Source organism: Tupaia chinensis, unplaced genomic scaffold, assembly GCF_000334495.1.
Source record: "Tupaia chinensis unplaced genomic scaffold, TupChi_1.0 Scaffold000164_1, whole genome shotgun sequence".
Classification (NCBI taxonomy): Eukaryota; Metazoa; Chordata; class Mammalia; order Scandentia; family Tupaiidae; genus Tupaia; species Tupaia belangeri.
In genome coordinates this window covers 4,371,357-4,399,204 of record NW_006159638.1, presented here as the reverse complement: position 1 = coordinate 4,399,204, position 27,848 = coordinate 4,371,357, and the positions used below count along the sequence as shown (strand labels likewise).

Sequence of the window (27,848 nt, the reverse complement as noted above, 5' to 3'; positions counted from 1 at the left end):
AAAATCATGCAGGACACATGCATGTATGCCCAAAATCCCAGGAGAAGGGACTGCAGTGTGGCCATCCCCTCAGGGAGTGATTTCGCACTTTCACTCTCACTGTCTCTAGCAAGTACAAGTGCAGATGCCTATGCCAAAAATGTTTAAAAAAAAAAAAAAACAGAATCAATATTTCTGAAAGTTAAGAAATACTAGGGGGACCAACAGATGGCAAGGTGGTTAAGGTGCTGGACATTCCCACATGGCCAGCCATGGTTCAATTCCCGGACCTGGTGGATTGCTATCTCACTTTCTCTCCCTCTCTCTCTCTCTGTCTCTCTCTGATAAAAATTAAAATAAATAAATGAATAAATAAAATTAAATAAATTTTTGAAAAAAAAATACTAGGAACATATAAAAGTAACTATATTCATTTATCTGTTAAATCACATCTGTCATTTATATTTCATGCTGATCAGATTTGAATGAAAATCCTAATTTAACAAAGGTTGACATTTTTCGAATAATTACTTTCCTTACACTTCACCTCCCTAGGTGACTAATACATTGCTAATCATGGGTAATGATAATGACTTTTCATGTCAATTGGAAGGAATTTGCTACAGATGATTAGTTAACCTTACAAAGGGATTATGAGTTAACTTACAAGGAATATGTGAGGAAGATTTAGTGGCCTGAATTTCTTAGAGTAAAAGAAAACTGATTCTTAAATAACTGTTTCTCCATTCACTTATAATTATTTTCTCTTTCTTCTTAAACTCATATATATTTGTATAAATTTTTTTCTTTAATTATTATAGGGCTCATTCATGCATGGGGATGTGAGTGAGAACGAGAATGAGAGAAAGAGACACACACACACTACACAGAGTCTGATCAAGCCACGGTACCCTTTCTCTAATCCTCTAGCCCACTGGATCCTGGGCACTCACAGCCAGAGTCTTTCAGGCTGATGGGGCCAGAGGACTCAAACCACAATCACCATGTGAGATGCAGCTTCTCTTGAGCAGCTCGTTATCACTGCACCACAGAGCCAGACCCACACTTGTATATTTTAATAACCAAAGGGTAAAATACATTTATTTAACTATTCCCAATTTATGTGTACATAATTATAAGGACTATACCCAAAATTAAGTTCTAAAGTTGAGGACTCTTGTTTTCCAATTTTTTTAAGAGGTTTTTCCCATAGGGTGCATGTATTCACTGGAGAGAGAGAGAGGGAAAGTGAGAAATCACTCTCCTGGAGAGATGGCCACACTGTAATTCCTTCTCCTCCATGCCCCTCGTGGGATCTTGGGCATCACACACATGCCTGGTGTGAGTTTTAAGCTAGCAGTCCGGGACTCAAACCATGGTCAGCTTGTGGGAGTCCAGCGATGTAACTACTACACCACCTACTGGATCTGAGGAGTCTTTTCAGTTCCCACCTTTGAAAATAGTGGTTTTCCTAAATTTGAGATCATCATGCAGACATTATTCCTGAATCTTATATTTCTACAGTTGTACTATTTGAAAACTTCCAACTGAATAGAAATGCCTTATATTATTCTTTCAACAAATGCTACCTAGTTAATCTGAGTTTAAGAGCTGCCATTTCTAAATCCCCTTTATCTTCATTTGCATGTGCATTTGCACAACAGTCATAAGTCTGAGTCATTTATGCAAATCTTGATATTTCCCTAAATGCAAAAGAACTGGGGGCAGAAGTTGGAGGACACTGACTTTCTACAGGATCAGCTCGGCTCTGACTTCTTGTCTGCATGCAGTAAGGATGTAATATGTGCAGGTGTTTTGCCTTCATTCATAACTGAGTGTGTGCACACACACAAGAGTGTAAGAAAGAGAGGGGACCAGCAGTTAGTGTAATGGCTTTGTCACTGGACACCTATGTAGTTGACCGCGGTTCGAGTCCTGGACCCAGTGGCTTAAACTCACGCTGGGTGCGTGTGCATGCGTGCCCAAGATCACAAGAGGGAATGGAGGAGAAGGGATTGCGGTCTGGCCATTCCCCCTGGGAGGTGATTTCTCACTTTCTGTCTCTCTGTCTCTGTCTTTCTGGCGAGCACACATGCCCTACAGCAAAAACCTCTCAAAAAAAAAAAAAAAGTTAAAAAAAAGAGAGAGAGAAGGGAGGGAGGGAGAGAGATTTACACCTTCCATAGGCTCTGGTCACACCACGATCCCCTTCCTCTAGTCCTCTAGCCCATCAGATCTTGCACATGACCAGCGTTTTAGCTGACGCAGCCAGGGATTCAAACTGCAGTTATCACTTGACCTCTGACTTCTCTTGGGCAGCATCTTACTGTTGCGCCACAAAGCCAACCTTACATGCAAATTTTATGTTTTTCTTCTGTCTATAAAGCTAACCTCTTCTGTTCAGCTCATCAGAACATTCACTCTATCTTATAGAATGAGGTATTTTCTGACTCCAGAATCACAAATAAAAGCCAGTTAAGATCTTTACCCTAATATGTTTTAGTTTTGTCTTTTAACAATTCCATAAGGAGAATGAGAGATAGGTGAAAAGAGAAAGATGAATGAGCTACATACCCTACATGGTGGTAGGAAATAGTCTGGTCCTTGACTAAAAACCGTGTTAAGGAACTGATCCGGTGCACACCCATGGAAGCATACAGGCACAAATCCCACCACTGTAGTGAATACTTCACTCTCTTCCCTGCCCAGCATGCAACTGCCTTTCTTTTCAGTTTTATCATAGGGTGTGTGTGCTTGCCAGAGAGAGACAGCGACAGAGAGAGAGAAAGAAAGTACCCTCAGGGGAAATGGCCACACACAATCTCTTCTCCTCCATTCTTCTCTTGAGATTTTGGGCAGGCTCACACATGTGCCTGGCATGTTTCTCAAGCCACTGGGTCCAGCCCTCAAACCATGCAGTCAGCCACATGGGATCCAGCTGCCTTAACCACCACGTCACCTGGTTGGTCCTAATTGCTCTTCTTAACGGTACATTTATCTTGCTTCTGTGTGGGAAAGGCTGGGTTTTTCAAAATCTTGACCCTCGTATTTCAGGAGCACTCTTAGCTCAAAGGCAGACCATATGACCCAGATTGAACCATGCCCCTGACCTCAGTGACTGGCTCAAGTGATCCAATCAAAGACAAGCTTGGGTCTTTTGTTTGACTTGAAAGAGGCTTTCCCTCTGGGCCAGTCCATGGTGTGATGGTTAACATGGTTGTAGCCCACATAGCCAGAAGACACAAGTACATGTGTGCCAAAAATCCTGAAAGGAGAGGGAAAGAAAAATGGAGAAAAAAGGATCACAGCATGACCATCCCCATATGGGGGGGGGTGCTTTTTCACTTTCCTTCTGTCTCCCTCTTCAGTGAGTACACACATGCTCTGGCAAAAAATAAAATAAAACAGGATGTAAAAATAAAGGAAAGAAGCTCTCCCTCTCCCCATTATGCTTGATGCCAAGAAGATGTAGAAGGTGGAACCCTGGCAGTCATTTTGGCTCCATGAAGAAGGGTATGAAGTTGCCCAGTGAGATACTTTGGGGGCCAAAATAAAGCCAGAACTAAGAGAAGTGAAACTACTTTTTTTTTTTTTTTTTTTTTTTTGGTAATTTGCTGAAGGGTACTTGTACACATCAGAAAGAGACACAGACAGAGGGAGCAAAAGTGAGAAAGTACCTCCCATGGGAAATGACCACATGACAGTCACATCTCCATTTCTTCTCTCAGGATTTTGGAGAGAGACAGAGAAACACACATATACACACACGCAAGGAACTGGCATGTTTTTAAAAACTGTACGTCAGGGACTTGAACCACACAGTCAGCCATGGGGGATCCAGCTGCCTTCACCATGACACCACCGGGGGGCTAGCCCAAGAACCCACATTTTGATGACAGCATGAGAATCCTGGATCTAGCTATTCTGGCAGCCAAGAGCTATCACTCTCCTTTCAGTTATAAGGACCAATAAATTTCTCCCCATTTTTACCTTAAGTCAGTTAGTTTTATTGTTTTTGTTTTATGTCATTTACAACTGAGTCTTAGTTGATAAATCAGATACCCTAATAACGGCGTACTAAAAAATACACAGAAATTCAACTGCTCAACTGTCTTTATCAATTACAGCCAAGTGTGCCTTTTTTTTTTTTTTCTTATTTCTGATCCATTGTCCGTAAGACTTCAGTAACCCTATTAATGATGCACAACTCGGGACCAGCAGGTGCCCTAGTGGTTAAAGCTGGACTTTGATAGTGTGAGTCCTAGACCCAGCAGCTTGAAACTCACACTGGGCACATCGCATGTGTGCCCAAAGTCCCAAGAGGAGAATAGGGGAGAAAGAATTGCAGTGTGATTATCCTCCTGTGGGTGGTGATTTCCTACTTTCTGTCTCTCTATCTCTCTGGTAAGTGCACATGCCCTATAGCAAAAACCTCTCTCAAAAAAAAAAAGAAAAAAGATGCACATTTATTATAATGTTAACATTATAATACACAATTTAATCAGTGAAAATTGATATATCAAATAACTTTCATATGTATGATTTACAAAATCCTTTTCAAATATATTTTAATCCATAAAGCAAGACTGGAGGAGATTTTATTTTTCATAGTTCATGAATTAAGAGCTAACTGAAATTTTTAAAAGTTATTTGGCACTAAGCTCTCATAGCTAGTGAGTGATAAGGGCCATGTCTTCATGTCTTCTTTTCAGTATTCTTCATTATCTGTGTCCATTATTCTTTTTTTTTTTTTTTTGGAGAGGTTTTTGCTATAGGGTGTGTGCAGTCACCAGAAAGACAGAGAGACAGAAAGTGAAAAATCACCACCACCACCACCACTCCGGCGGACATCGCCACACCACAATCCCTTCTTCTCCATTCTCTTCTCAGGATCTTGGGCATGCATGCACATGTATCTCATGTGAGTTTAAGCCACCAGGTCCGGGACTCAAACTGTGGTTGACTACATGGGAGTCCAATGACATGGCCATTACGCCAACTGCTGGTCCCCATTATTCTTTTTATTACTGCAGATACTTTTTATCCTTAGAAGTACAACTGGGGGACCAGCAGTTAGCGTAATGGTTATGTCGCTGGACTCCCATGTAGTCGACCGCGGTTTGAGTCCCAGACCCGGTGGCTTAAAACTCACGCCGGGCACGTGTGCGTGCATGCCCAAGATCCCAAGAGGAGAATGGAGGAGAAGGGATTGCAGCGTGGCCATCCCCCTTGGGGGGTGATTTCCTGCTTTCTGTCTCTCTGTCTCTCTCTGTCTGTCTGGCGAGCATACACACCCTATAGCAAAAACCTCTCCAAAAAAAAAGAAGTACAACTGGTTATCAGTACAAGCGATATACAAATAAGCATTAAGTTCAATACAATTAAGACATATAAGACTTTTTTTCTTTCAAAATAGCATACTCTTACCTAAATCAATATCTCGAATTCCCATGTACAATTCAAGGAGATCATCAATCTTCTCAATTGCCTTTGCCTTGGTTTCAGAGAGCTATCAAAAAAGACAGAAATAAAATATTACACTTCATATAATGAAATCTCTTGATTGCCAATGGCATTCATAGGAGAAAATCTGATATAGACCCATGGTCCACATGAAATACTTGGTTATACACTTCAGCTAATTTTAACAGTCCATCTAGAATGTCCATGGTACATACAGATCAATACCATAAATACATAGTTTTAGTATCAGCATTAAGAGTTATAAATTAGGAGATGGCTACTGAACTTAAGGTGTGAAATATTGCTTTGAGGGACTAAAAATGAAGATTTTCGGCTGAGACTTAACTCTCCAGGTTCATTTCTAGAATGGTAGGGCAATCTCTATGCACAAACAGAACAGAAAAGAGATTGCAGATCACCTCCTCCCACATGCCTCTGACCACTTAGATTGAACCTCAAGAATTAGGAAGAAACACACAACCCATCAGATGACCAGAAATCACAGCAAGGGCACAAGAAATATGAGAAAGCAAGAAAATTCCTCTCCTCCAACGGAAAAGAATTGTCTTCATCCACAGACAATAAAATGGAATTCATGGAAATGTCAGATAAAGAATTTAGACTATTCATAGTGATGAAGCTAACAGAGATGGAAGAAAAGAGAGACAATGAACTCCAGAATATGCAGGAGAAGAGCCAACAAGTTCCAGGAGGTAAGGAAGTTCTTGCACAATCTGAAAGAGGAAATACACACCATAAAAAATCAATGAAACTATTAGAGATGAAGACTGTAATACAGGAAATCAAAACCTCCCTTGAAAGTATTAAAAGCAGATTAGATCATACAGAAGATCAAATCTCAGATGTAGAAGACAGAATCACTAACCTAGAAAAAATCCACCATGAAAACTGAGAAAATAGCCCCCAAAAATAATAATAATACATGAGAAATACTAGATGCCATTAGAGCAAACCTCTCATCAGAAAAATGCAAGCAAGGAAAGAATGGGAAAATATTTGTGAAGTGTTAAGGGAAAAATAATTTCAACCAAGGATACTGTACCTGGCAAGATTATCCTTCATATGGGAAGAAGAGACAACATTCTCAGATAAACAAAATCTGAAAGAATTTACCAACACCAGACCAGCTCTCCAAGAAGTTCTGAAGGAACTGCTATACCAGAAAAATTAAATACAGATACACAGAAATAAGAGTTCAAAAACTAAGAAAATGGCCAACTTAATTGTAGGGACAAATCTGGAGTTGAATGTCATCTTCCAGAATTTAAATGGAAAGATTAGACCACAACAGAAGATAGATTAAGTACACGAGACTGAACTGGTGAAATAGGATCTTACGATTTTTGACTAAAACATTACTGATTTTCTCCTATGCTTTGTTTTCCAGATTTAAGGATTTTTGTCTTGTCTTGAGCTTCCGATAGGTTCATGTACCTACTATTTGAACAGAATCCTAACCTGTTTCCTGGCTTTAAGCTTTAAGCAAAGCTCTTTTAGCATTTTTCTATTCTGATTTATTAATGCTAAAACTGATTTTCTTGAAATTAAAAAATATATTAAAAATTACCTATTTAATGACTGCAGTAAGCTATATAACATCAGCTAGGTGCTACTTTATAGTATATTCATTCTACTCAGAGTTTCATGACTAAAGTCAGACATGTCTTCACAGACATGTATATACCAACTGAACTTGCTATTGAAAGTAGTTAGACTTATTAAGATATTTTGTGAATCAATAAAATGTGTGTGGGGAGGGAAAAAAATGAAAAGCAACTGTAGAGATAGTGTCAGAGAAGGGTGGGAAATGGCAGAGGGTGAGAAATGGGGAGAAATATAGGTGTGTGTATACACACACACATACATACATATATATATGAAACAAGAAATGGAAAATTATTTGATGATGATAACATGTATAATTAATCCACTAGACAATGTATTCTGGATCAGAAATCACATTTTGTATGCTGTGATGATGCTCAGTGAATAAATGTAAAAGAAAGAAAAAAAGAAAGAGTTATAAATTTTTAAAAAATAATAATAAAGCCAGGAGTCACACAGTAACACAGTGGTAATACAATTGAGTCCCACACAGGAAGGTCCTCCGTTCAAATCCTACACCCTCCCCGTACACACTGGACATGTATATGCATACCCATGATCCAGGCTGGCCAAGGCTAGGGATGGATCATGGTATAAGGACAATGTTGGAAATGCCTGTCTCTCTCTCTCTGGCATATGGAAAAAACAAAAAGAAAAAGAAAAAGAAAACCCAAGAACACAATCCCTAAGCAGCTAACATTCTAGAACAGGAGAAAGATGTGAAAATAAATATGCAACCTGTTAAAGGATATAAGGGATACAGAAACAACATGAGTGATGAAGTAATACTTTATTTCTTAAAAGTCAGTGAAGCAGGGGACCAGCAGATGGCGTAATGGTTATATCACTGGACTCCCATGTAGTGGACCACATTTTGAGTACCAGACCCAGTGGTTTAAAATTCACATTGTGCGCATGTGTGTGCGTGTCCAAAATCCCGAGAAGAGAATGGAGGAGAAGGGATTGCGGCGTGGCCATCTCCCCTGGAGGGGTGATTTCTCACTTTCTGTCTCTCTGCTTCTGTCTCTCTGGTGAGCACACACACTCTATAACAAAAATCTCTCTCTTAAAAAAAAATAAGTCAGAGAAGTGGACTGGCCCCCTATTCTAGTAGTTGAAGGAGCCAGATCCTACATGGCTGATTGTGGTTTGATTCCTGATAGCTTAAAAAACAAGCCATATGGGACCAGCAGATAACGGTTATGTCACTGGACTCCCCCATGGTTGATTGCACTTTGAGTCAGACACAGTGGCTTAAAACTCATGCCAGGCACATGTGTGTGCATGTCCAAAATTCTGAGAGGAAAATAGAGGAGGAGTGCAGCACAGTCATCCCTCCTGGGGGTGGGGGAGGGGGTGATTTCTTGCTTTCTGTCTCTCTGTCTCTGTCCCTCTGGCAAGTGCATGCACCCTGTAGCCAAAATCTCTTAAAAAAAGAAAGAAAAGAAAAGAAAAGAAAGAAAAGAAAAGAAAAGAAAAGAAAAGAAAAGAAAAGAAAAGAAAAGAAAAGAAAAGAAAAGAAAAGAAAAGAAAAGAAAAGAAAAGAAAAGAAAAGAAAAGAAAAGAAAAGAAAAGAAAAGAAAAGAAAAGAAAAGAAAAGAAAAGAAAAGAAAAGAAAAGAAAAACTGGGCATGTGTGCAAGTGTGCCCCAAACCCTAACAGGATGTAGAAATGAGAAAGGCGCTGTGGTGTGACCAGGTCTCACTGGGGAGAATAGAAAGTTTTGCTTTCTCTCTCTCTCTCTCTCTCTTTCTCTCTTTCTAGAGAGCACACAGGCCCTTTGGTAATTAAAGGGTGGGGGGAGAGTCAGAAAATGGCCAGGTCCATGGTGCAGCAATAGCATTCTGGCTCAAAAGAAGCCAGACCCTACATGGCAATCACAGTTCAATTCCCAGCCCAGTGCACCTGAAACACACCAGGCATGCACACAAGTGCAGAAGGAGTGGAGAAAAGGGATTATAATATGACTGGGCCCTGTGTAGGGTGTTTTGCTCTCTCACATGCTCTCTCTCTCGTGCAGACACACACTCTGTCATAAAGAAAGAAAATAGGGACCAGCAGTTAGTGTAATGGCTATGTCGCTGGACTCCATGTAGTCGATCAACCACAGTTCGAGTCCCAGACCTGGTGGCTTAAACTCACGCCGGGCACATGTGCATGTGTACCCAAGATCCTGAGAGGAGAATGGAGAAGGGATTGCAATGTGTCCATCCTCCCAGGGGTTGGGTGGAGGGGGGGGGTGTCTCACTTTCTATCTCTCTATCTCTGTCTTTCTGGCAAGCACATACACCCTATAGCAAAAACCTCTCCAAAAAAGGAAGGAAGGAAGAAGGGAAGAAAAAAAGGAAGGAAATTTTAAAAGAGTCAGCATCTTTGCTGAAAGAGTTCAGGAAAACAGTGACTCAAGAACTGGATTTTTTGGAGATCAACAGATACACCAGGAAAGGGTGCTCTGAGAAGAAGGCAAGAGAAAGGCAAAGTCTATACAAGGTCTCAGAGCGTGACAGAAGATACAGCATGCAATATAGTCAGCAAGAAGCCCCAAGTAACTGGGGACACAGTGATAATCATGACTAGATTGCAAGGGGTCAGCCTGTGTGCCATAAAAAGGATTTTAGTCTTTGTGTACAGGCCAGGGTCTCCAAACTTTTGATGGTTCACCACAATAGTAAAAACATTTCTGAACATATGCCCTTATCATTTATTTTCATTTTATTTTATTTTATATTTTTTGTAAATTACATACACGTTACCATATTATTGTACTATATAACTTATAAAAAATACACCAAAAAGGACGTTTTATAAAAATGGGATAATAATTCTTGAACAGTTTTTGTGTTATGTATTAATGATACCAAAATAGTTCTGTTCTTCCTAAAACTATTATTAAAAGTTTTGGTAAAAATAATAATAATAATAATAATGGGAGGCCAGCAGGTAGCATAGGTTAAAGTGGCTGGATCCCACATGCGTGACTGAGTGGTTCAAGTCCTAAGTCTGGCAGCTTGAAAATCACACCAGGTACATGTGCATGTGTGCCCAAAATCCTGAGAAGAGAATGAAGAAGGGATTGTAATTTGGCCATATCCCTAGGGGATGATTTCTCACTTTCCCTCCTCTCTCTCTCTCACACATGTTCTCTGACTCTGGTGAGTGAACATGCCCTAGTTTTTAGCAAAAAACTAAAATAAAAACTATTTTAAAATGATGGAATATGTTTTATATTCTTTTTAAAATCAGGGTTAATATTCTGTAAAATTTGGTTCTATGTTCAGTTCATTTCATTACTTAAATTTTAAACAGCTTCACAGCTGAAAAAAGAATTGCCCAAAGATGTTACTCAACACGCAAATGTAGAATTCATTATTCTAGAATCCTATATTCTAAGAATTTCATAATACTTTTTTTTTTTCATTTTTCCTTTTTGAGGGGAAGAGAGAGAGTAAGCAAAAGAGACAGAAACAGAAAGAAGTAATTTGATAAGGTCTCACACCAGGTTATGACCCTTCTGCCCTAGCCTCCCAACTAGCTAGGATTGGAGGTGCAGTGTGTTCCGGATGGACAGAACTGAAAGCCTCCCATGCAGCTTCCAATCTCCCAAATGGTGGTACTACCTGTGCACCACCCCAGCTGGGCCTCACCTTCCTTTTAATACTGTAATAAATGCATGCTGCTTTGTATCCTCAACTGTTATTAAAAGCTTGCATTTTACAGCAAATAAAATACATTTTCATTGAAGATATTAGTATAACTATCTCACACTTTTAATTACCAGAACTAAACCTTATAAACAATAACAGACACAATATATCCTATTTTCTCCTTAACCATCAGAGGGCACATGCACTCAGTATAAAGAGGAAGAGAGAGGGAGGAGAAAGTACTCCCCATAGGAGCACGAGCACACCACAATCCTCTCTCCTCCATTTTTGCATCCTGTTGGAATTTAGGGGAACGCATGTATAAATGCCCAGCACGTTTTTTAAGCCATGGCTGGGATTCAAAGTCAGCCATGTGTGATCCAGCTTCCTTAACCACTAGGCCATGGAAGACACAATATACTGCTCTTGCTTTCCTTACTGTGTATTTTGAATCTTCTGTGTAAAAGCAAAAAGCTATAACAAGTAACTTAGTAATTAACCTTTGTATTTACCGAATCATATCTTAAGTTATAGTAAAAAGTATAAGTATTCCTCATACACCAATGGCCATCATTTTTTAACCATTATTCCTCCTAAAGAGTTCTTGATCTGGGGCCAGCAGATGGCATGATGATTAGGTGTTGGATTCCCACATGATCGACCACAGTTTGAGTCTCAGACTCAGCAGCTTCAAAATCATGCCAGGCACATGTGTGTACATGCCCAAAATCCCAAGAAGAGAATGAAGGAGAAGGGACTGCTGCATGGCCATCCACCCTCGGGGGTGATTTCTCACTTCCCCTCTGTCTGACTGTCTCTGGTAAGTGCACATGCCTAAAAAAAAGAGTTCTTGATCTATGACCTCTTCTCCATTCCCATCCCCATTCTGTTTGCATTAAGTACTCATTTTTTCTAATCTGCAAGAGTTTCCTCATTTGTCTTCACCATCTCAAATAACCTTGCTCAATGTCCCACCCCCTAGAACCAAGGGATTTTTTTGAAAATACAAAACTGGGGCCAGGAGGTGGTGTAATGGACTATAACATAGCCAACTGCAGTTAGAGTCCTGGACCTGGAGGCTTGCTTTCTCACTTTTCCTCTCTCTCTCTCTCTCTCTCTTTCTCTCTCTCTGTCCTTCTCTGGCCAAATTTAAATGAATGAATGAATGAATAAAATTAAATGAAATAATTGGTTTTTTTTTTAAAAAAAAAAAAAAGGGGGGAAAGAAAATACAAAACTGATTGTGTTCTTTCTCTCACAGTTCTTAAGTGGCTCCCCTGTAATCCACAAGGCCCCCTCACATCCTGACCCCAGCCTACACCAGCAGCCTCATCATCCCCACTCTGCACTTGCAGCACCCTACACTCCAATGTCATGGATGGCTTACGAGGTCCCTAAGCCCATCATCGTTTCATGCCTAGAACACTCTTCTCCCCATCTTGAACTAAAGCAATAATTTCTTGTGGAGGAAACCTCTGACCTCCTTTCTTTCACCACCCCCTGAGAACTACTGATCGATCCCTTCTCTGGGACACTGTGTGTTCTGTATATATGTCATTACTTCTATCCTACTGGTCTCTGATAGTTTCTTTTCATGTCTCTCTCCCATTAGAGAAGAAACGAGGTCTGTATTCATCGTTGAATCACCTGCACCTAGACTGTGAAATATAAAGTGAATAAAGTATGAGGTATGCAAATAGGGTGTCTTATTCAGTTTTCAGAATTTGCGCTAGGTTATAAGGAGATGATTTGTTTCAAATCCCGTAAATCCTTTCAACTCTTAAGGGTCTGAAATTAGATTGAAAGTCGTTTATATCAAATTTAATATTAGCACCAAACTAGCTTTTTTTCCTTTCATTATAAGCTATTTTTAATTGCCCTACTTAATTAAACAGGTTATGCAAACAGGAATAGGATTTTACATGTTATCTTTTAATGACTCTTTCCTACTTTCCTAGATAGGTCTTAAGTCCCTTTTTTCCATCCAAGCACTTTAAACATAAAAGGTGCTTGACAAATATTTATTAATCATGTTAAGTATTAGATGAGCATTCTCCTGAGAGGCATGGTCTTTTCCTTCCCCTGCCAGTCCTGCTCCCTGGGCATGCTCGTTTAAGGTCTGCCTGTTTTTCCTCTCAGTATTGAGCAGAAAGCAGAAGCAGCATTCTCCTAGCTGCCCACTGCCAACGCTATCCCACTGTCCTCCCATTCTTTTACAGATTCCTTTCTTCCACTGAAGTTTGTTCACTCCTTCAACAAATAGTACCTGGCCTTCAACACCATGCCAGGCAGTGTGCTGGACAGTGGGAAAGTCGAGGCCCAAAATGACCAGAAGTTACTGTCCTTGGCATCACATACTTCATCAGACCTCATTTTTGAGACGCTTTTGGTTCTACAAGTCTCTTCAGTTGCTGTTTGCCTTCCTGAGCAATCTTTTCATTCCCCCAGAACCAAAGCACCCAACTAGAATCTTCCTCTGGATTCCCTAAAACTGACAACATCCTGGTGACTTGAACATTTCCCATGGATGAACTTGGCCTTATGGTTGGTTCCTTCAGTGTCAGCTCTAATAAATCATCACAACCCCCTGGCTTACCCTAGACACTGTCACTGACAAGCCTGGGATCTCTCCCTGTGACACTTCTCCTAACTGTTCGCCTGTCTCTCCTTTGTTCTTCAGACTTACGGGGAATCCTGGGACAGTGTTCACACACCCGGCAACTCCCTGCCTCCAGGAGCTCCTGAGCTGCAGATGGCTGCCCAGCATCCACACCACTTAGAAGATGGCTTCATCACATTGTTGTCTGAGCAGGCCTACTGCTGCTCTCAGAATCCTTCCCACTGCCACCCTACTTTGATATTCTCTTCTTCCACCTTCTTGCCTCCACCAGTCTCTTCTATTGGGGTTTTTCATTCAAAAAGTGAAGTTCTCTTTTCTTTTTTTTTTTCTTTTTTATTGTCAGAGGGCACGTGTACTTACCAGGGAGAGAGACAGAAAGAGAGAAAACACATCCCAGTGTGCATAGTCACATCACTATCCCTTCTCTCCATTTCTCTATCCTGTTGGGATTTGGGGCAAGCATGCACATACAACCAGTGTGTTTTTCAAGCACTGGGGCCAAGATGTGAACTATAATCAGCCATGTGGGATCCAGCTTCCTTTACCACTAAGCCATAGAGTTGGCCCAAGATTTGAGTTCCTTTGATATATCAGGTACTATTCTCGGTACTATTCTCGATACAGTAGTGAACAAGACATGTGAGCAAAGGAGTGAGACAACAGATAAAATTAAATAAGTAATGATATAGTGAGTCTTACATTTTAGGGCTTGAAGAAAATTAAGGCATGAAGACTGGACAGTGAGAGGGGTGGAGGGAACTGCTATTTAGGACGCTATTCTTATAACACTGAAAAAGGACCTTTTAGAGAAGGTGATATGTGGCAGAAAACCCAAAGAAGACAAGGGAGCAAGCCCCACAGATAAACGGGCGAAGCCTTCAGGCTGAGGTAACAGCAGTACAAGACCCTGAGGTGAAGATGCATCTGGGGTTTAGGAACAGCAAAGAGACTAAGGCAGAGGAAGCCAAGGAAGCATGATGGGAAACAAAGTCAGAGAAGAAATGAGAAGTCAGGTTATGCTGGACTGCTTTTGTTCCAAGTGACATGAGAAACCACTGGAAGGTTACAAACAGATAAGTAACATAATCTCACTGTGGTTTTTGTTTGTTTGTTTAAGAGAGTTTTTTGTTTTGTTTTTATTTTTAGCTATAGGGTGTGTGCACTCGCCAGAGAAACAGAGACAGAAAGCGAGAAATCACCCCCCAGGGGGGATGGTCACGCCACAATCCCTTCCCCTCCATTCTTTTCTCGGGATTTTGGGCACGCATAAACACATGCCTAGCCTGAGTTTTAAGCCGCCAGATCTGGGACTTGAACCACAGTTGACTAAATGGGAGTCTAGCAATGTAACCATTGTGCCATCTGCTGGTCCCCATTTGCAGGTTTTTTGTTTTTGTTTTTGTTTTTAGTTTATTTCTTCCATAAGAGGGAGACAGAGACAGGTATCCCCCAACAGGGTCCCTATACCACAATCTACCCCCAGTCTCTGCAAGCTTGGATCACAGGCAGGCAAATACATGCCCAGTATAGACATGGAGGCCCCCGGACAAATGCAGGACCCTTGCACATAGCCCCAGCTACATGGCTTCTGTGCCACTGCCTGGCCCTTACACATGTTTTTAAAGAATAACTCTGGCTACTGGGCTGAGCACAGGTGGAAAGAGGGCATGGGAAATGCAAGAAGAATCAATAGACGGTAACTCTAATATCCAGGTTAAGCTGATGGTGTCTTAGACCAGGTGGCAGGGGTAACTTGCTGGATTCCACTGTATTGTGGAGGTAGATCCACCAGGATTTGCAGATGAAAAGGCTGTAGAACATGAAAGAGAAAAGTCTAAGATGACCACAGAGGCCAGCTGCCAGGACAACAAACAGGAAGGCTTGCTGCGTGATGGCTGAGGCCACATGGAAGGCCTGCATGGGTTCTCTGCCCCCACCTAAACAGGCCGGGTTTGGAGGCACACACATGGTCCTAGCTGACAGGGAGGCTGGGGCAAGAGGGATCACAACATGGTGAGACCCTCTCAAAAACTTCCAAGTGTGTGTTCTTTCTCTCATGAAAAGAAAAATAAAAGATTACAAAATGTTTTACCTGAAAAGTTCCCGAATATAAGCTTTCACTATCAAAATCTTATGAAGTATGCTTACTCCTCCAGGTGGCCCTGCGACTTTGTCCTGGTCCTGGGAGCACTGTGGTTGACTTAAGTTTCTGCCGTAGTCCAGCCATCTGCAGACCCTATGAAAGTCGTCTGGAGGTAATGGAGCATTTCTAGAGATGATCTCTTTTCACACACTCTTCTAGACTTGCTCTCTAAATACCTTCAGTCATTTCCATATTGTATAAGTAGGCATTTAATTAAAAGGCCATGCTTTGATCAGAGTAAATGGAGTATTATTTAATTTTGCAGTTTTTATTTCCAGCTCTAATAAACGTATCTACACATTTATAAGCAGAATTGACATTAAATAAACAGAACATACCACTTCTTCCACCGTGGCAGGACCTTTTGATCTCAGGCGAAGCGTCCCTCTTCCAGTACCGATTTTCTCTTCTGACACTTTCCCAGCTTTTGACCTTGGCTCTATTTCTATAAACACACAATGAATGGGAACAGGCACACAGATTCAGAGAGAATACCTACAGACTGCCATGAAAGCTAACACAGTTTCTATCACAACACTATATATAATTGCTATAGATTTTTGATAAAAGACATGCCTTCTTACAGAATTTCCAAAAACAACATAAATTTTTCTGTATTATTTTCATATGAGAATCTCTATAAGAGTTCTGGCTGCAAAAAGAAAAGGGAAAATGTAAAATGTACACATGGGAAAGGCTGGAAGTGATTAGGAAGAAAAAATAAAACAGTGGGCTTTATTTAAAAGAGGAAAACATAGGGGCCAGCAGGTGGCAGGGTGGCTGAGGTGCTGGACTCCCACATGGCCAACCACAGTTCAAGTCCTAGACCTGGCAACTTGCCTTCTTACTCTCTCTCTGTCTCTCTCTGATGAGTGCATGTGCCCTGTAACAAATTAAAAAATGATAATAATGATAAATAAAATTTATAATCTTTTAAAAACAAGAAAAATAAAAACAGAGGAAGACATGGAAGCGGCAGGAAGTAGCAGTAAGAGTTCAGCTAGATTTCATCCAGCTCATGAAGAAGGGAAGGCTCATGCCTTGACAGAAGAGAGGAGCAGAGGCACTGTTAGTGGAGTACCTGCCTTTGTTTGATGTTTCATGTACAAAATCCCATTTAATACTCATGCCAGCCTATGTCGGTCATACTCACCCTCATTTTACAGATAAAGGAATTGAACTTAGAAGTAATGCTGGGATTCAGAACCCGGCCTTGTGGGCATAGACCAGACCTACTTGATTTGGTCACAATATTCCAGCCCACACCTCTTGGAAGAATGAGGGATAGATTCAGGTGACACACTTAGAATGAGGTCTAAAGAAATCGGCTGGGAGCAAATTCCAAAGAAGGAATTGCCCACAGACTGACCGCAGGTGTGAGAACAGGAAGCAAGAGTCCATAAGAAGCCACTCTTTTCAAATGCTTATTTTTTTCTGTTGAGTTTTATTTTGGTTACGTTTTCGCAATGTACCAACAATGGTCACGCCACAATACCCAGCAGTGACATAAGTGAGTAAAAGGGAAGGGTGGGGACTAAGGATAACCAGAAGGGGGCTGCCTAATCTAGGCCACTCTAATAACTCATTGCCCTGTAGGAACACAGCCCTGCAGAGTCAGATCATTTACTTTTTTTTTTCAAAGAAACTGCATACGGACAGTTTCATATGCATGTCCTTGTTTTTTGTTTGTTTGTTTGCTTTTTTAGATTTTTGCCATAGGGCTTGTGCCCTCACCAGAAAGAGACAGAGAGAGGGAAAGTGGAAAAGCACCCTCCAGGGGCAATGTCCACACCACAATCTTTTCTCTATTCTCCTGTCAGGATTTTGGGCACACATACACACACCCCAGCATACCACCGAGTCCAGAACTCAGACTGTACAGTTGGTCATGTAGGATCCAGCTTCTTAAACACTACACTACCTGCTGGCCCCTAAATGTCATTTTTAAGTTTAAGTTTAAGTTTAACTGAGTCAAATGTTAAAAACAACATTGGCAAAAAACAAGATGTCTGTCAGTCAGATTCCAACCACAGGCCACCAGTTAAGAACCTCTGCAAGTACACTGAGACCCCCCCCCCATCTGTGCAGTAGCAGTTTGGGACAAGGGTGAGGGGGCAGACGCGGCACCAAAGAACTGGAGACACCTGAGCTCCCATGAGGAGCCACAGCATGGGCTGGTAACTGTGAGCAAATAGTGAGGTCTGTTCAAAGCTCTCAAAACATGGACGCCAAGTGCCTACACAAATGTGCTCTTACTGACTGAGGGCCAACAATTCCAGTCTTCAATCAAGTCCTGTTTTGCTATTGAGAATCTATAGCAGATTGGTGAAGAGGATTTTACATATTAATGTTAGCCTGTATTTACGGACAGAATCACCAAACATAAAACCTAAGTTTTATTGAGGATGAAATTTTACCAAATCATGATGCAATGAACAGACCAGGTCCTCCTAAGCAAACACCTACTCATGGTGGCTGATGAGTTTTGGGATCACTCAAACGTTAATCATGGTGACAACCAGACTCTCAGAAGACTATAGCTGTATCGTAACCCTACAGCGTTGGCCTTGCTGGTTGCAATGTATGCTGTGTGAAGAAAGGACGCTCACAAGAAGTCTCAAGAAAAGTACCCAGAGAGAAAGATGAGGTATGTCCACCATCAGCACCTTCTAAGACCTGTACTGCCCAGCAGTGTCACAGTTCCCAGCTCAGAGTCAAGGGTACCCCTAAAGTGGTGAAGAGAGTCTCAGCTTAATGACCTTAGCCTTAAGCCAAAGACCCCCACCCAAAGCCCTCTGATTTCACCACCCCAACTACTCAGTACAATTTGTCTTCCCATATAAATTTCCCACAGGGCGGAAAATGAACTGCTAAACTCCCATGTGTGTTTTGGTCTAACACTACATATACATTTCTAATTATAAAGTAATATTTGGGCATCCTGACTTATCAACCAGTATCTCTTATAAGTTTGGTGAGCATGATGTAGCCCTGAAATAGTGAACAAACTCAGAAAACACTGGGGGGGGGGGGGGCACAGATTTCAAGGACTTATAAAGCTATGGATGCAGGCTCTGGAATGCAGGGGTTTCATAAAGGTATTGCCATCCCTGTTTGACAAGTCAGTGGACCTCTCTAGACAGTGTCTGTAGCTTAGGTGACTATTACCTGCAACACTAGTAACAAGAAGGAAAAAATGTACATGGAATGAAAGAGTTCTTGACTCACACAGAAAGTACAGAGTTCCCACAGGGCCCCAGGGATCAGGTATACCCAGCCTCCCCTGTCATCAAGATCCCCCACCAGAGTAGGACATCTGTCATAATGATGGACCCACATTGGCGTATCATCCCCCCAAATCCATAGTTTACATCAGGATTCACTCTGGGTGCTGTACATTCTGAGTCCGGACAAATGCATGACAAGCTGTATCTACCACTGTAGAATCAAACAGAATATTTTCATTGCCCTAACAATCCTCCATGCTCTGCCTGCCCATCCCAGATTGTTTTTAATCATGTATTGCCATGCCATCTTCATCTCAAAATGGCATTCTCAAAACTAACCACTTGGTGGCACCAAAGCAAAAGTTAAGTTTCAAGCTCTGGCTTGGCCAGGCCCCCAGAAAGGACATGGAAGCCATGTTTCTCTCTAGTCCTGAGTCAGACAGACGAATCGACCTGTGTATATATGAAGACAGGCAGGTTGGTCTTGTTCACCTGCAGGGGAAGAAAACAGAGTTGATGTTTGGGAATGTTTTGAAGACTGAGTGTTCATGTCTGGCCTACATTAGTGGTACTCACCTGTTGAATCATGTCTGACCAACACGCCAAGCCCTCGATCAGTCACTTCACAAGAACAGATTGGAACAAGGCCTTCTTGGGGCTGAGTGACGGGACAGATGTGGTACATACAGGAGACACCAGTAATCAGCCTGCAGCTAGCTGATTTACTAGATTCATTGGGGCTCCCCATTAAGCAAACTGACCACCTGCCACCTGTAGGTCTCTCACAGCTGTGGGTGCCCGACTGCTCCAGATTGAGTTGCACATCACCAAGAGGCAGCCATGGTTGCTTCCCAGCCTTTTTGCAGCAATTGTATCTGCTATTCTAATTACACGATTTAATTTAAAAGTATAGAAGCTGATGAAATGAGTGTGAAATGAGTTATTATGGCTATGAAAACTAGGTTGACTATTTTGGAAAGACTCCAAAGAGTGAAATACAAGAAAAAAAAATTAGGTGTGGGCAAGATGACTCTGAAGATTAGGAAAACATTTTCAATATCCATCATTTCACATGACTTAAATTTTAAAAATAAAGCCAACGTATATTCATTAAAGTTGTGATTATAAAAGAAAGACATCACAGAGGTCCAACCTATGTCCTCTACTCAAACAAAAGGCCTTTTACATCATGGTAAAAGAATGTGTTTCTATGTTTTTAATTTAAATACTTACATATACATGTATCATTCTGTTATGAGACTTGACCTCATCTCTTTATTTTTTGAGGTTTCTGCCTTAAGGTGCGTGCACTCCCCAGAGAGACAGAGATAGTAAGAGGGAAAGTAAGAAAACACACCACCTCCACTCTCAGGGAGGATGGCCACACTGCAATCCCTTCTCCTCCGTTCTCCTCCCTGGATCTTGGGCATGCACACACACATGCCCAGCATGATTTTCAAGCCACTGGGTCCAGGATTCAAACAGTGGTCAGCCATGTGGGAGTTCAATGACACAACCACTACACCATCTGCTGGCCTCCTGTCCTGCCATTTTAAACAAACAGATATATCCCCAGTTACTTTCTTTCTTTCTTTTTTCTTTTTTTTGAGAGGTTTTGCTATAGGGCACGTGCACTTGCCAGAAAGACAGAGAGAGACAGAGAGACAGAAAGCGAGAAATCACCCCCCAGGGGGATGGCCACGCCGCAATCTCTTCTCCTCCATTCTCCTCTCAGGATCTTGGGCATGCACGCACATGCACCTGGCGTGAATTTATGCCACCAGGTCCGGGACTTGAACCACAGTTGACTACATGGGAGTTCAATGACATAGCCATTACGCTAACTGCTGATTCCTATCCCCAGTTTTTATATAGTGCAGCTCAGATATAAAGATGGGGAAATGGAGAAAGCAGAAAGGTGTTTGTCTCTAGTCCTAACCTGAAACCCTGTACCTGAGCCTAATGGCAAGCGGCACGGAGAAAAGTCAACAGTATTACTTTCAGAAGGAACACTCGCAACATGGCTAAGACACTCCAGTCACAGAGAGCGACACAGTAGGGAAGCTGGACATTCTCCCCATCTCCTCACAGCAGCCTTGTCCTGGTCCCAAGAGGGCCCTGGCTGGCCTAGAGGACAGAGCCCACTGACAGAGCATGGGCAGAGACCACAATTTCAATGGGAAGTGTGCAGTTTATCCAGCAACTGCTCAGTGAGCAAGAGAGAGCCCATGACACCTGGAAGAAAGACTGGAGTGCTGGGACAGAGAAGGTCAACAAGAGAGTCTAGCAGGATCAGACTTCTTTGGGGCACATGTGAACCCGTGAGGACATCTACAAATAACTGTAAAGGAGCACATTGCTGGAGATCCTACATGGATAGGAAGTAGAAAAAAATGAATTTGGATGACAGAAAAGAAACAAACCAATCACGTTCAATTTAAAACTGTGAGATAAAAGCTGTCCTAATAGTTCTCATTAGAATGCAGCTGAAAACCCTGATCCTCTTCAAAAATATGTTTATTATCTATGCCTCCTCCCCCTTTTAGATTTATTTCTTCCATGAGAGAGGGAGACAGACAGGCAACCCCAACAGGGTGTCCACACTGCCGTCTTACCCTAGCCTTGGTCAGCCATGTGCATGCCCCATGTGCTCTGGGAGACCTCAGGACACAAACCCAGAACTTCTCGTACACTCTCGGCATTGCAGAGTGCTGTGCCACTGCCACCCTATGGCTGGCTCTATCCTCTGGCCCTTTTAGAACCCCTTTCAAAGCCAGCAGGTATGACACGTGATTGTAAAATGTCCTGGGAGGACTTTATTACTGAGGTCTGATCATCTCCACCTTCACGTTCACTTTCAAATGTCCTATCACCGTGCCTGTGGATAATGTCCGCAATTGCTGTCTGGCCATCGGTATCTAATGGTTTACCCTATGAAAAACCTGGGTAATCTGCGCCATTATCCATAGTGTAGTGGTGAAGAGTTTGGATGCTGAATAAAACCCCAGTTCCTCTGCTTACAAACTGGGCGGATCTTGGGGATGCCAGGCAGCATGGTGTTTAAGGGTGTTGGACTCCCACATGGCTGACTGTGGTTCAAGTCCCGAACCTGGTGGCTTGCTTTCTCACTTTCCCTCTCTCTGATCAAACTGGAAAATAATAATAATAATGAATAAAGTTAAATAACATTTAAAAATAAAAACCCAAAGTGGGCAAATCTGAAATAAGTCCTTAGCTGCAAAATGGGGATAACACTATTTACAGCATTGTTTCAAGCACTTGAAGGACTGCTGTATGAAAAGTACTTAGCCCAGCAGCTTGGCTCACGTGAGCAGGGCTGCTGCAAGAGTCTGCTGTTTGCTTCTGCAGGTACGTAAAAGAGAGACATACACTCTTCCACTCCCTCCATAACAAAGTTTTTCTCTCTCACAACGAGAACCAGTCAAAGGTCTCCCTTCAAATGTCCACAATGCTGTCACTTTAAATGCCAAAGGCAAAAGTCTCTCTAATATTCTATTTTAATTCTTTTATTTTTTTGTCATAGAATGTGTGTTCTTGCCAGGGAGAAATACAGACAGGGAGAGACAGAGAGAGAGAAAGTGAGAAATCACCCACCAAGTGGAATGGCTACTCTGTGAGCCCTTCTCCCTCACTCTTCTCTTGAATTTCGGGCACATGTGCACATGCACTCAATGTGTTTTTCAAGCTGCCAGGTCCAAAACTTGAGCCATGAAGTCGGCCATGTGGGATCTTGCCACCTTAACCACCACACCAACTGGCTGGCCCTATTTCTCTTTTCTGTAAAACAAAAGGACTTCTCCCTTCAACCTAGAGGTGGGTGGAAACAACAGGTGATCCTCCCATTATTCCACTCCCAGATTCTCCAACTGGTTTTAAATGTAAGCCCAGCCCTGACAGGGCATGCAGTAGAGGAACATTCCAGTGTCCATCTCATTGGTGGGAGGACTGAAGAGAAGTGGAAGAACACAGAGTGAAATCCCTGGACTCTGGTCTGTATACTCTCCTCCCCCCAATACTCTATTAGTGACATCATTCCACATGGGGAAGTGACAACACATGACACTACTCCATCCCCAAAAAGGAAATATATAGGCCCCCTCACCTAACCATTAAGTAGAGTGAACTCAGCTACCTCACCAAGTTCAACAATGCGTTTCTGTACTTTCATCTCTGAAGCTGCACAGCACCAAAAGAATCAAAAGGAGGGTCTACTGGAACTCAGGACTCGGCAGGATGTGTACACCAATGACCCACAGCACTGCAGCCCAGAAACGCTGATTTCTTTCCAGTGTTCTCAGAGCCGATCTGAATCTCAGGGACTGATTCACAGAAACCAAATTCACAAGGAAAGATGTCACATCAGTTTATTAGTCCACGGGGAGAGAGAGTATCAAAGGTCTAAATTGGTATGTGAGGGGGCTGACTCATAGGCAAGTGGTTAAAGGAACTGGAGCCCACAGAGCTGACTATGATTCAAATCCTGACTCTGCGACTAGAAAAATGCTGTGCATGTGCATGTGTGCGTGCCCAGCATACCAACAGAATGAAGAAATAGAGGAAGAGGGATATGGTATGACTAGGCCCCCACTGAGGGGTCTCTGTCTCTCTCTCTCTCTCGTGTACATACTTTTCCAGCAATTAAAAAAGAGGGGATCTAAATTCTCATGAGTCTGAGAATTCCTGGAGAAAGTGATGTCCAACCAGAGACCCAGCCAGCAAGGGTAAAGATATCTAGGCTAAGTGGGAAAAGAGGAAAGAAAGGGATTGAGGAGGCAGGGAGTGTTGATGGGGGAAAGGAAGGAGAGGAGAGCAAAGAATGGAAGATGGAAAGGAAAGGGGAAGGGGGAAGGAGAGGGGAAAGTGTTCTAGAACATAGTTCAGCGGGTTCAAAGACTCAAAACAAAGACTGGAGAGCTTATGTGTCAAGAGTCCCTCCCAACTGGGTGACTCAGTTCACTACTTTCCTCCCCTCCTAAGAATGATTCACTTGAAATTTTCTTCCCACTGGGTACCTGAGAAGCTTAGCGTGCATGGCAACCAGAGCAAAGGACTTGCGTATGAAAGAGTTCTTAGGCCAAGACAGCAAACAGTCACACGTGGTCCACAGATACGTTTTTTGGATGTGCAGTACTTTCAGATTTTGCTTTTGTTTTGTTTTAGTTGCCAGAGGGCACATGCACTTGCCAGACTAGAGACAGAGAGAGGGAAAGTGGCCACGCCAAAATCTCTTCTCCATTTTCCTCTCTGGACTTTGGGCACACATACACATGTGCCCAGCATGATTTCAAGCCACAGGTCTAGGACTCAAACCATGATAGGCCACGTGGGAATCCAGCTGCCTTAACCACCACACTACCTGCTGGCCCTATTTTCAGATTTTTAAAGTTCATTGCCACCTTCTTAAAACTTGAGTGCTTTTGGGACCAGCAGTTGGCATAATGGCTATGTTGTTGGACTCCCATGTAGTCAATCGCGGTTCGAGTCCCGGACCCGGTGGCTTAAGCTCATGCCATGCAATGTGAGTGCATACCCAACATCCTGAGAAGAGAATGGAAGAGAAGGGATTGCGGCGTGGCCATCCCCCCTGGGGGATGATTTCTCATTTTCTGTCTCTCCGTCTCTGTCTGTCTGGCGAGTGCACGCACCCTATAGCAAAAACCTCTCAAAAAAATAGAAAAATTAAGTGCTTTTTTATAAAAATTCTGATTTTAGGTTACTTTCCTTTTTTTGAGAGAGAGGCTTTTGCTATATGGCACGTGCACTCACTGGAGAGACAGGAAGAGACAGAGAGACAGAAAGCAAGAAATCACTCCCCAGGTGGGATGGTCACGCTGCAATCCCTTCTCCTCCATTCTCCTTTTGAGATTTTGGGCACACACGCTCCAGTTTTAAGCTTCCAGGTCTGGGAGTTGAACTGTGGTGGATTACATGGGAGTCCAATGATGTACCCATTACATCATCTGCTGGTCCCTAATTTTATATTTCTTTTGAACACTGACACATTTCTACAAAGCAAAAATAATTAGGGTTTAAAGTTTTACCTGGAGTCTGCAGCTCTTGGCCCTCATTTTCAGACAATTTCTCAAAGTGTAAAATTCCGTCTACAAATGGCTATTCTCAGGCATTATATGCTGTTTCTTATGCTAGTGTCATTCTTAGAAGACCATTTTATTTTAATAAAGGAAATCCAAACTATATTTCATCGAGAGACAATAATTTAAAACATCTAGGGAAAGTCAATGTAATGTCCTTTTTAATCTGAAAATTTACTATATCCCAGTAACAGATAAATTCTTTATATGCACTCTGATTTAATCCTCACAGCACTATGAGATAGGTATTGCTTTCTCTTTCTTTAAGAAATTTTTTATTTTATTTATTTTTAATTTGTGCTCACCAGAAGGAGACAGAGAGAGAGGGAAGCGAAAAAGTAAGTCTGAGATTCAAACCCCAGTCAGTAACATGGGAGTTCAGTGCCACAACCACCACACCACCTGCTGGCCTGCTAATCTTTATTTTGGAAACTACAAGTTGCCGTTAGTAATAGACATTAGTTGGACGTCTTCTCAGTACCCATTGGTCATGTATGGATAACTGCAGTTTAAGTAAAGTTGTTTTCTTCCAGCCTCAGAGATGAACCAAACCAATGCATCTCCTTCATCGTAATAATTGTTTCAGAGGTGGCTGTGGCATCAGAAGCATGTGGGCTGAGGTGATTAATGTCGATCAGAATGAGTATCAAGACTTTTCCTAGACATTCTGAAGACACTCTGCTTTTCTGCTCTACATGAACATGAAAGCAGATGGTCCCAGCAGTAGCTGACTATAATCTTGGGACGCAGTGTGGGCCTAACAAGAAAATACCACCCAAGTGATGAAGCAGACACAGCAGGCAGCAGAGGATCTAAAGGGCAAGGAACTGGGCCCAGTCACACCATTAGAACCCACATAGATGACAGCCAGCATCACCCCTACACTGCTGCTTTTTTATTTTTTTTAATAATTATTTTATTTGTATTTATTTTTATTTTGATCAGAGAGGGACAGAGAGAGCACACAAGAGAGAGAGAAAGTGAGAAAGCAAGCCACCAAGTTCAGGACTCACACTGCAGTCGGCCATGTGGGAGTCCAGAACCCTTGACCACCATGCCACCTGTTGGACCCTGGACTGCTTATTTGTAAGATTTCCTTTTCTGCTGAAGCCAATTCAGCTTAAACAGTCTCCAACAGAAAGACAGCTCACAGATAACAGAATACCATCCAAGCAGTGAAGGGACCCATCCAAAAAGCCTACCGGTACTTGGACATACACAAATGGCTCTGTCCATAAACAGCCCACATGCTTCTGACCCCACAGCCACCCCTAACATACATACATATTTCTCAAAAGTTGACATAAAATCTAGCTTGTAAATAAGAATCTAAAATGTGAACTGGACATGTCCTCTTTCCATATGTCCTTCCTTTCTCCAACATTTCTCAGACTTCTTCAGAACAGATTTTTGAAAAAGTACAGCTGGTAGGGTACTGTAGCAGATAAAAAGCAAGGAGAGAAAAAGAAAGTAAGTTCTGATCCCACCTGCATGCAGGTGTCAGTTATCTGCACAAGAATGAGCCCTGTAAGAACACCAAGTTGGGCTTTTTTAACAATTTTTTTCAATTTAATTTTATTTGTTCTCATTATTTTATTTTTTATTTTTCTGAAGTTGACCAGAGAGCAACAGAGAGAAGGAGAGTGAGAAAGCAAGTCGCCAGGTCTGGGACTCAACCCATGATCAGCCATGTGGGAGTCCAGTCACCTTAACTACCACGACACCTGCTGGCCCCAAGAACATCAGTCTCTTAACTGTTCCTTTGATGAGACAGAACAGTGCGTGACAAGTGTCGAAAGTAGAGTAACTACCAAAATCTTGATCTTCAGTTAAGGTGTCATTTGAAAAACTCTCAACCCTGTTTTGGGGTTTTTGTTTTGTTTTATTTTGTTTATTTTTAAGAGAGGTTTTTGCTATAGGGCACATGCACTCCCCAGAAAGACAGAGAGAGACAGAAAGACAGAAAGCAAGAAATCACCCCCAGGGAGTATGGCCATGCTGCAATCTTTTCTCCTCCATTCTCCTCTCGAGATCTTGGGCACGCACGCACACATGGCCAGCAGGAGTTTAAGCCACCAGGTCCGGTATTCAAGCTGCAGTCAGTTACACGGGAGTCCAGTGATGTAGCCATTCTGCCATCTGCTGGTCCTACCAATCCTGGACAAGTCATTATTTGGTTGAACTGCACTTTGTTTAAATCTGTATTACAACACATATGATAGTGTGCACTGTATTCCGGAGACAGGAACACATCATGTTAAGAGCACAAGGCCCTGGAACAAACATGGCTATACCCACCCTCCCACCCACTGACTGGTGGGCCTTAACGAATTATACAATTGCCCAAAGCCTCAGTTTACATATCTGGAAAACCCAGGTAGGAATGGCATGTGGGTTAAGTCAGGCCATAAGAGTAGCAGTCCTAATAGCAATGGCTTTCATTTAGGAAGCAGCCTGTGTCCAGCACTGTTCTAAGCACTTTGCATGTATTAACTCATCCAATTCCCATAATATCTTATAAATAAGTAAACAGGCAGTGGGGGGTTAACTAACACCCAGGATCACAGAGTTAATAAGCAGTAGAGAAAGGAATCAAACGGTAGCAGCTGGCTCAGAGTCAGTGCCTTCACCACTAAACTGCAATGCTTCTAGTAAGTATTCAATAAATGATAGCTATTACTGCTAATACAATTACTTGATTTTTAACCTATTTTCCTCTTTATGTAAACTGCAAGCTCCTTGAGGACAACAAACATACCAACTCATAAGAACGTTTTTTAGAGAGCTGGCTCTGCAGGCTGAGTACATGGCATAGAAGCCTTACCTCCCTTGCTCATTAGCTCTAAAATCTTGGACATGGTTGTGAAAATTAAATGATTTTCTACTTAGAAAGTACTCAGAAAAGTGGATGACAGCTATGACTATGATGTGCTGATAAATTTCATTATTTGATATGAGATGTTATCATCTGTCTTTCTGAAATCTGAAACAGTGCCAGAATTCTCAACAAATACTCGCTAGTCACTACTTGCA

At 42.1% G+C, this 27,848-nt stretch overlaps 1 protein-coding gene across 1 annotated transcript in view; it reads right to left on the bottom strand.

Moving 5' to 3' along the window:
• The window catches only part of GIPC2 (GIPC PDZ domain containing family member 2), an 89,556-nt gene that overhangs the window by 6,610 nt on the left and 55,098 nt on the right, over positions 1-27,848 (bottom strand). Inside the window, 2 exon segments of the mRNA XM_006146082.3 lie at positions 5,407-5,488; positions 15,814-15,920. Of these exon segments, the coding sequence (XP_006146144.1) occupies positions 5,407-5,488; positions 15,814-15,920 (189 nt within the window).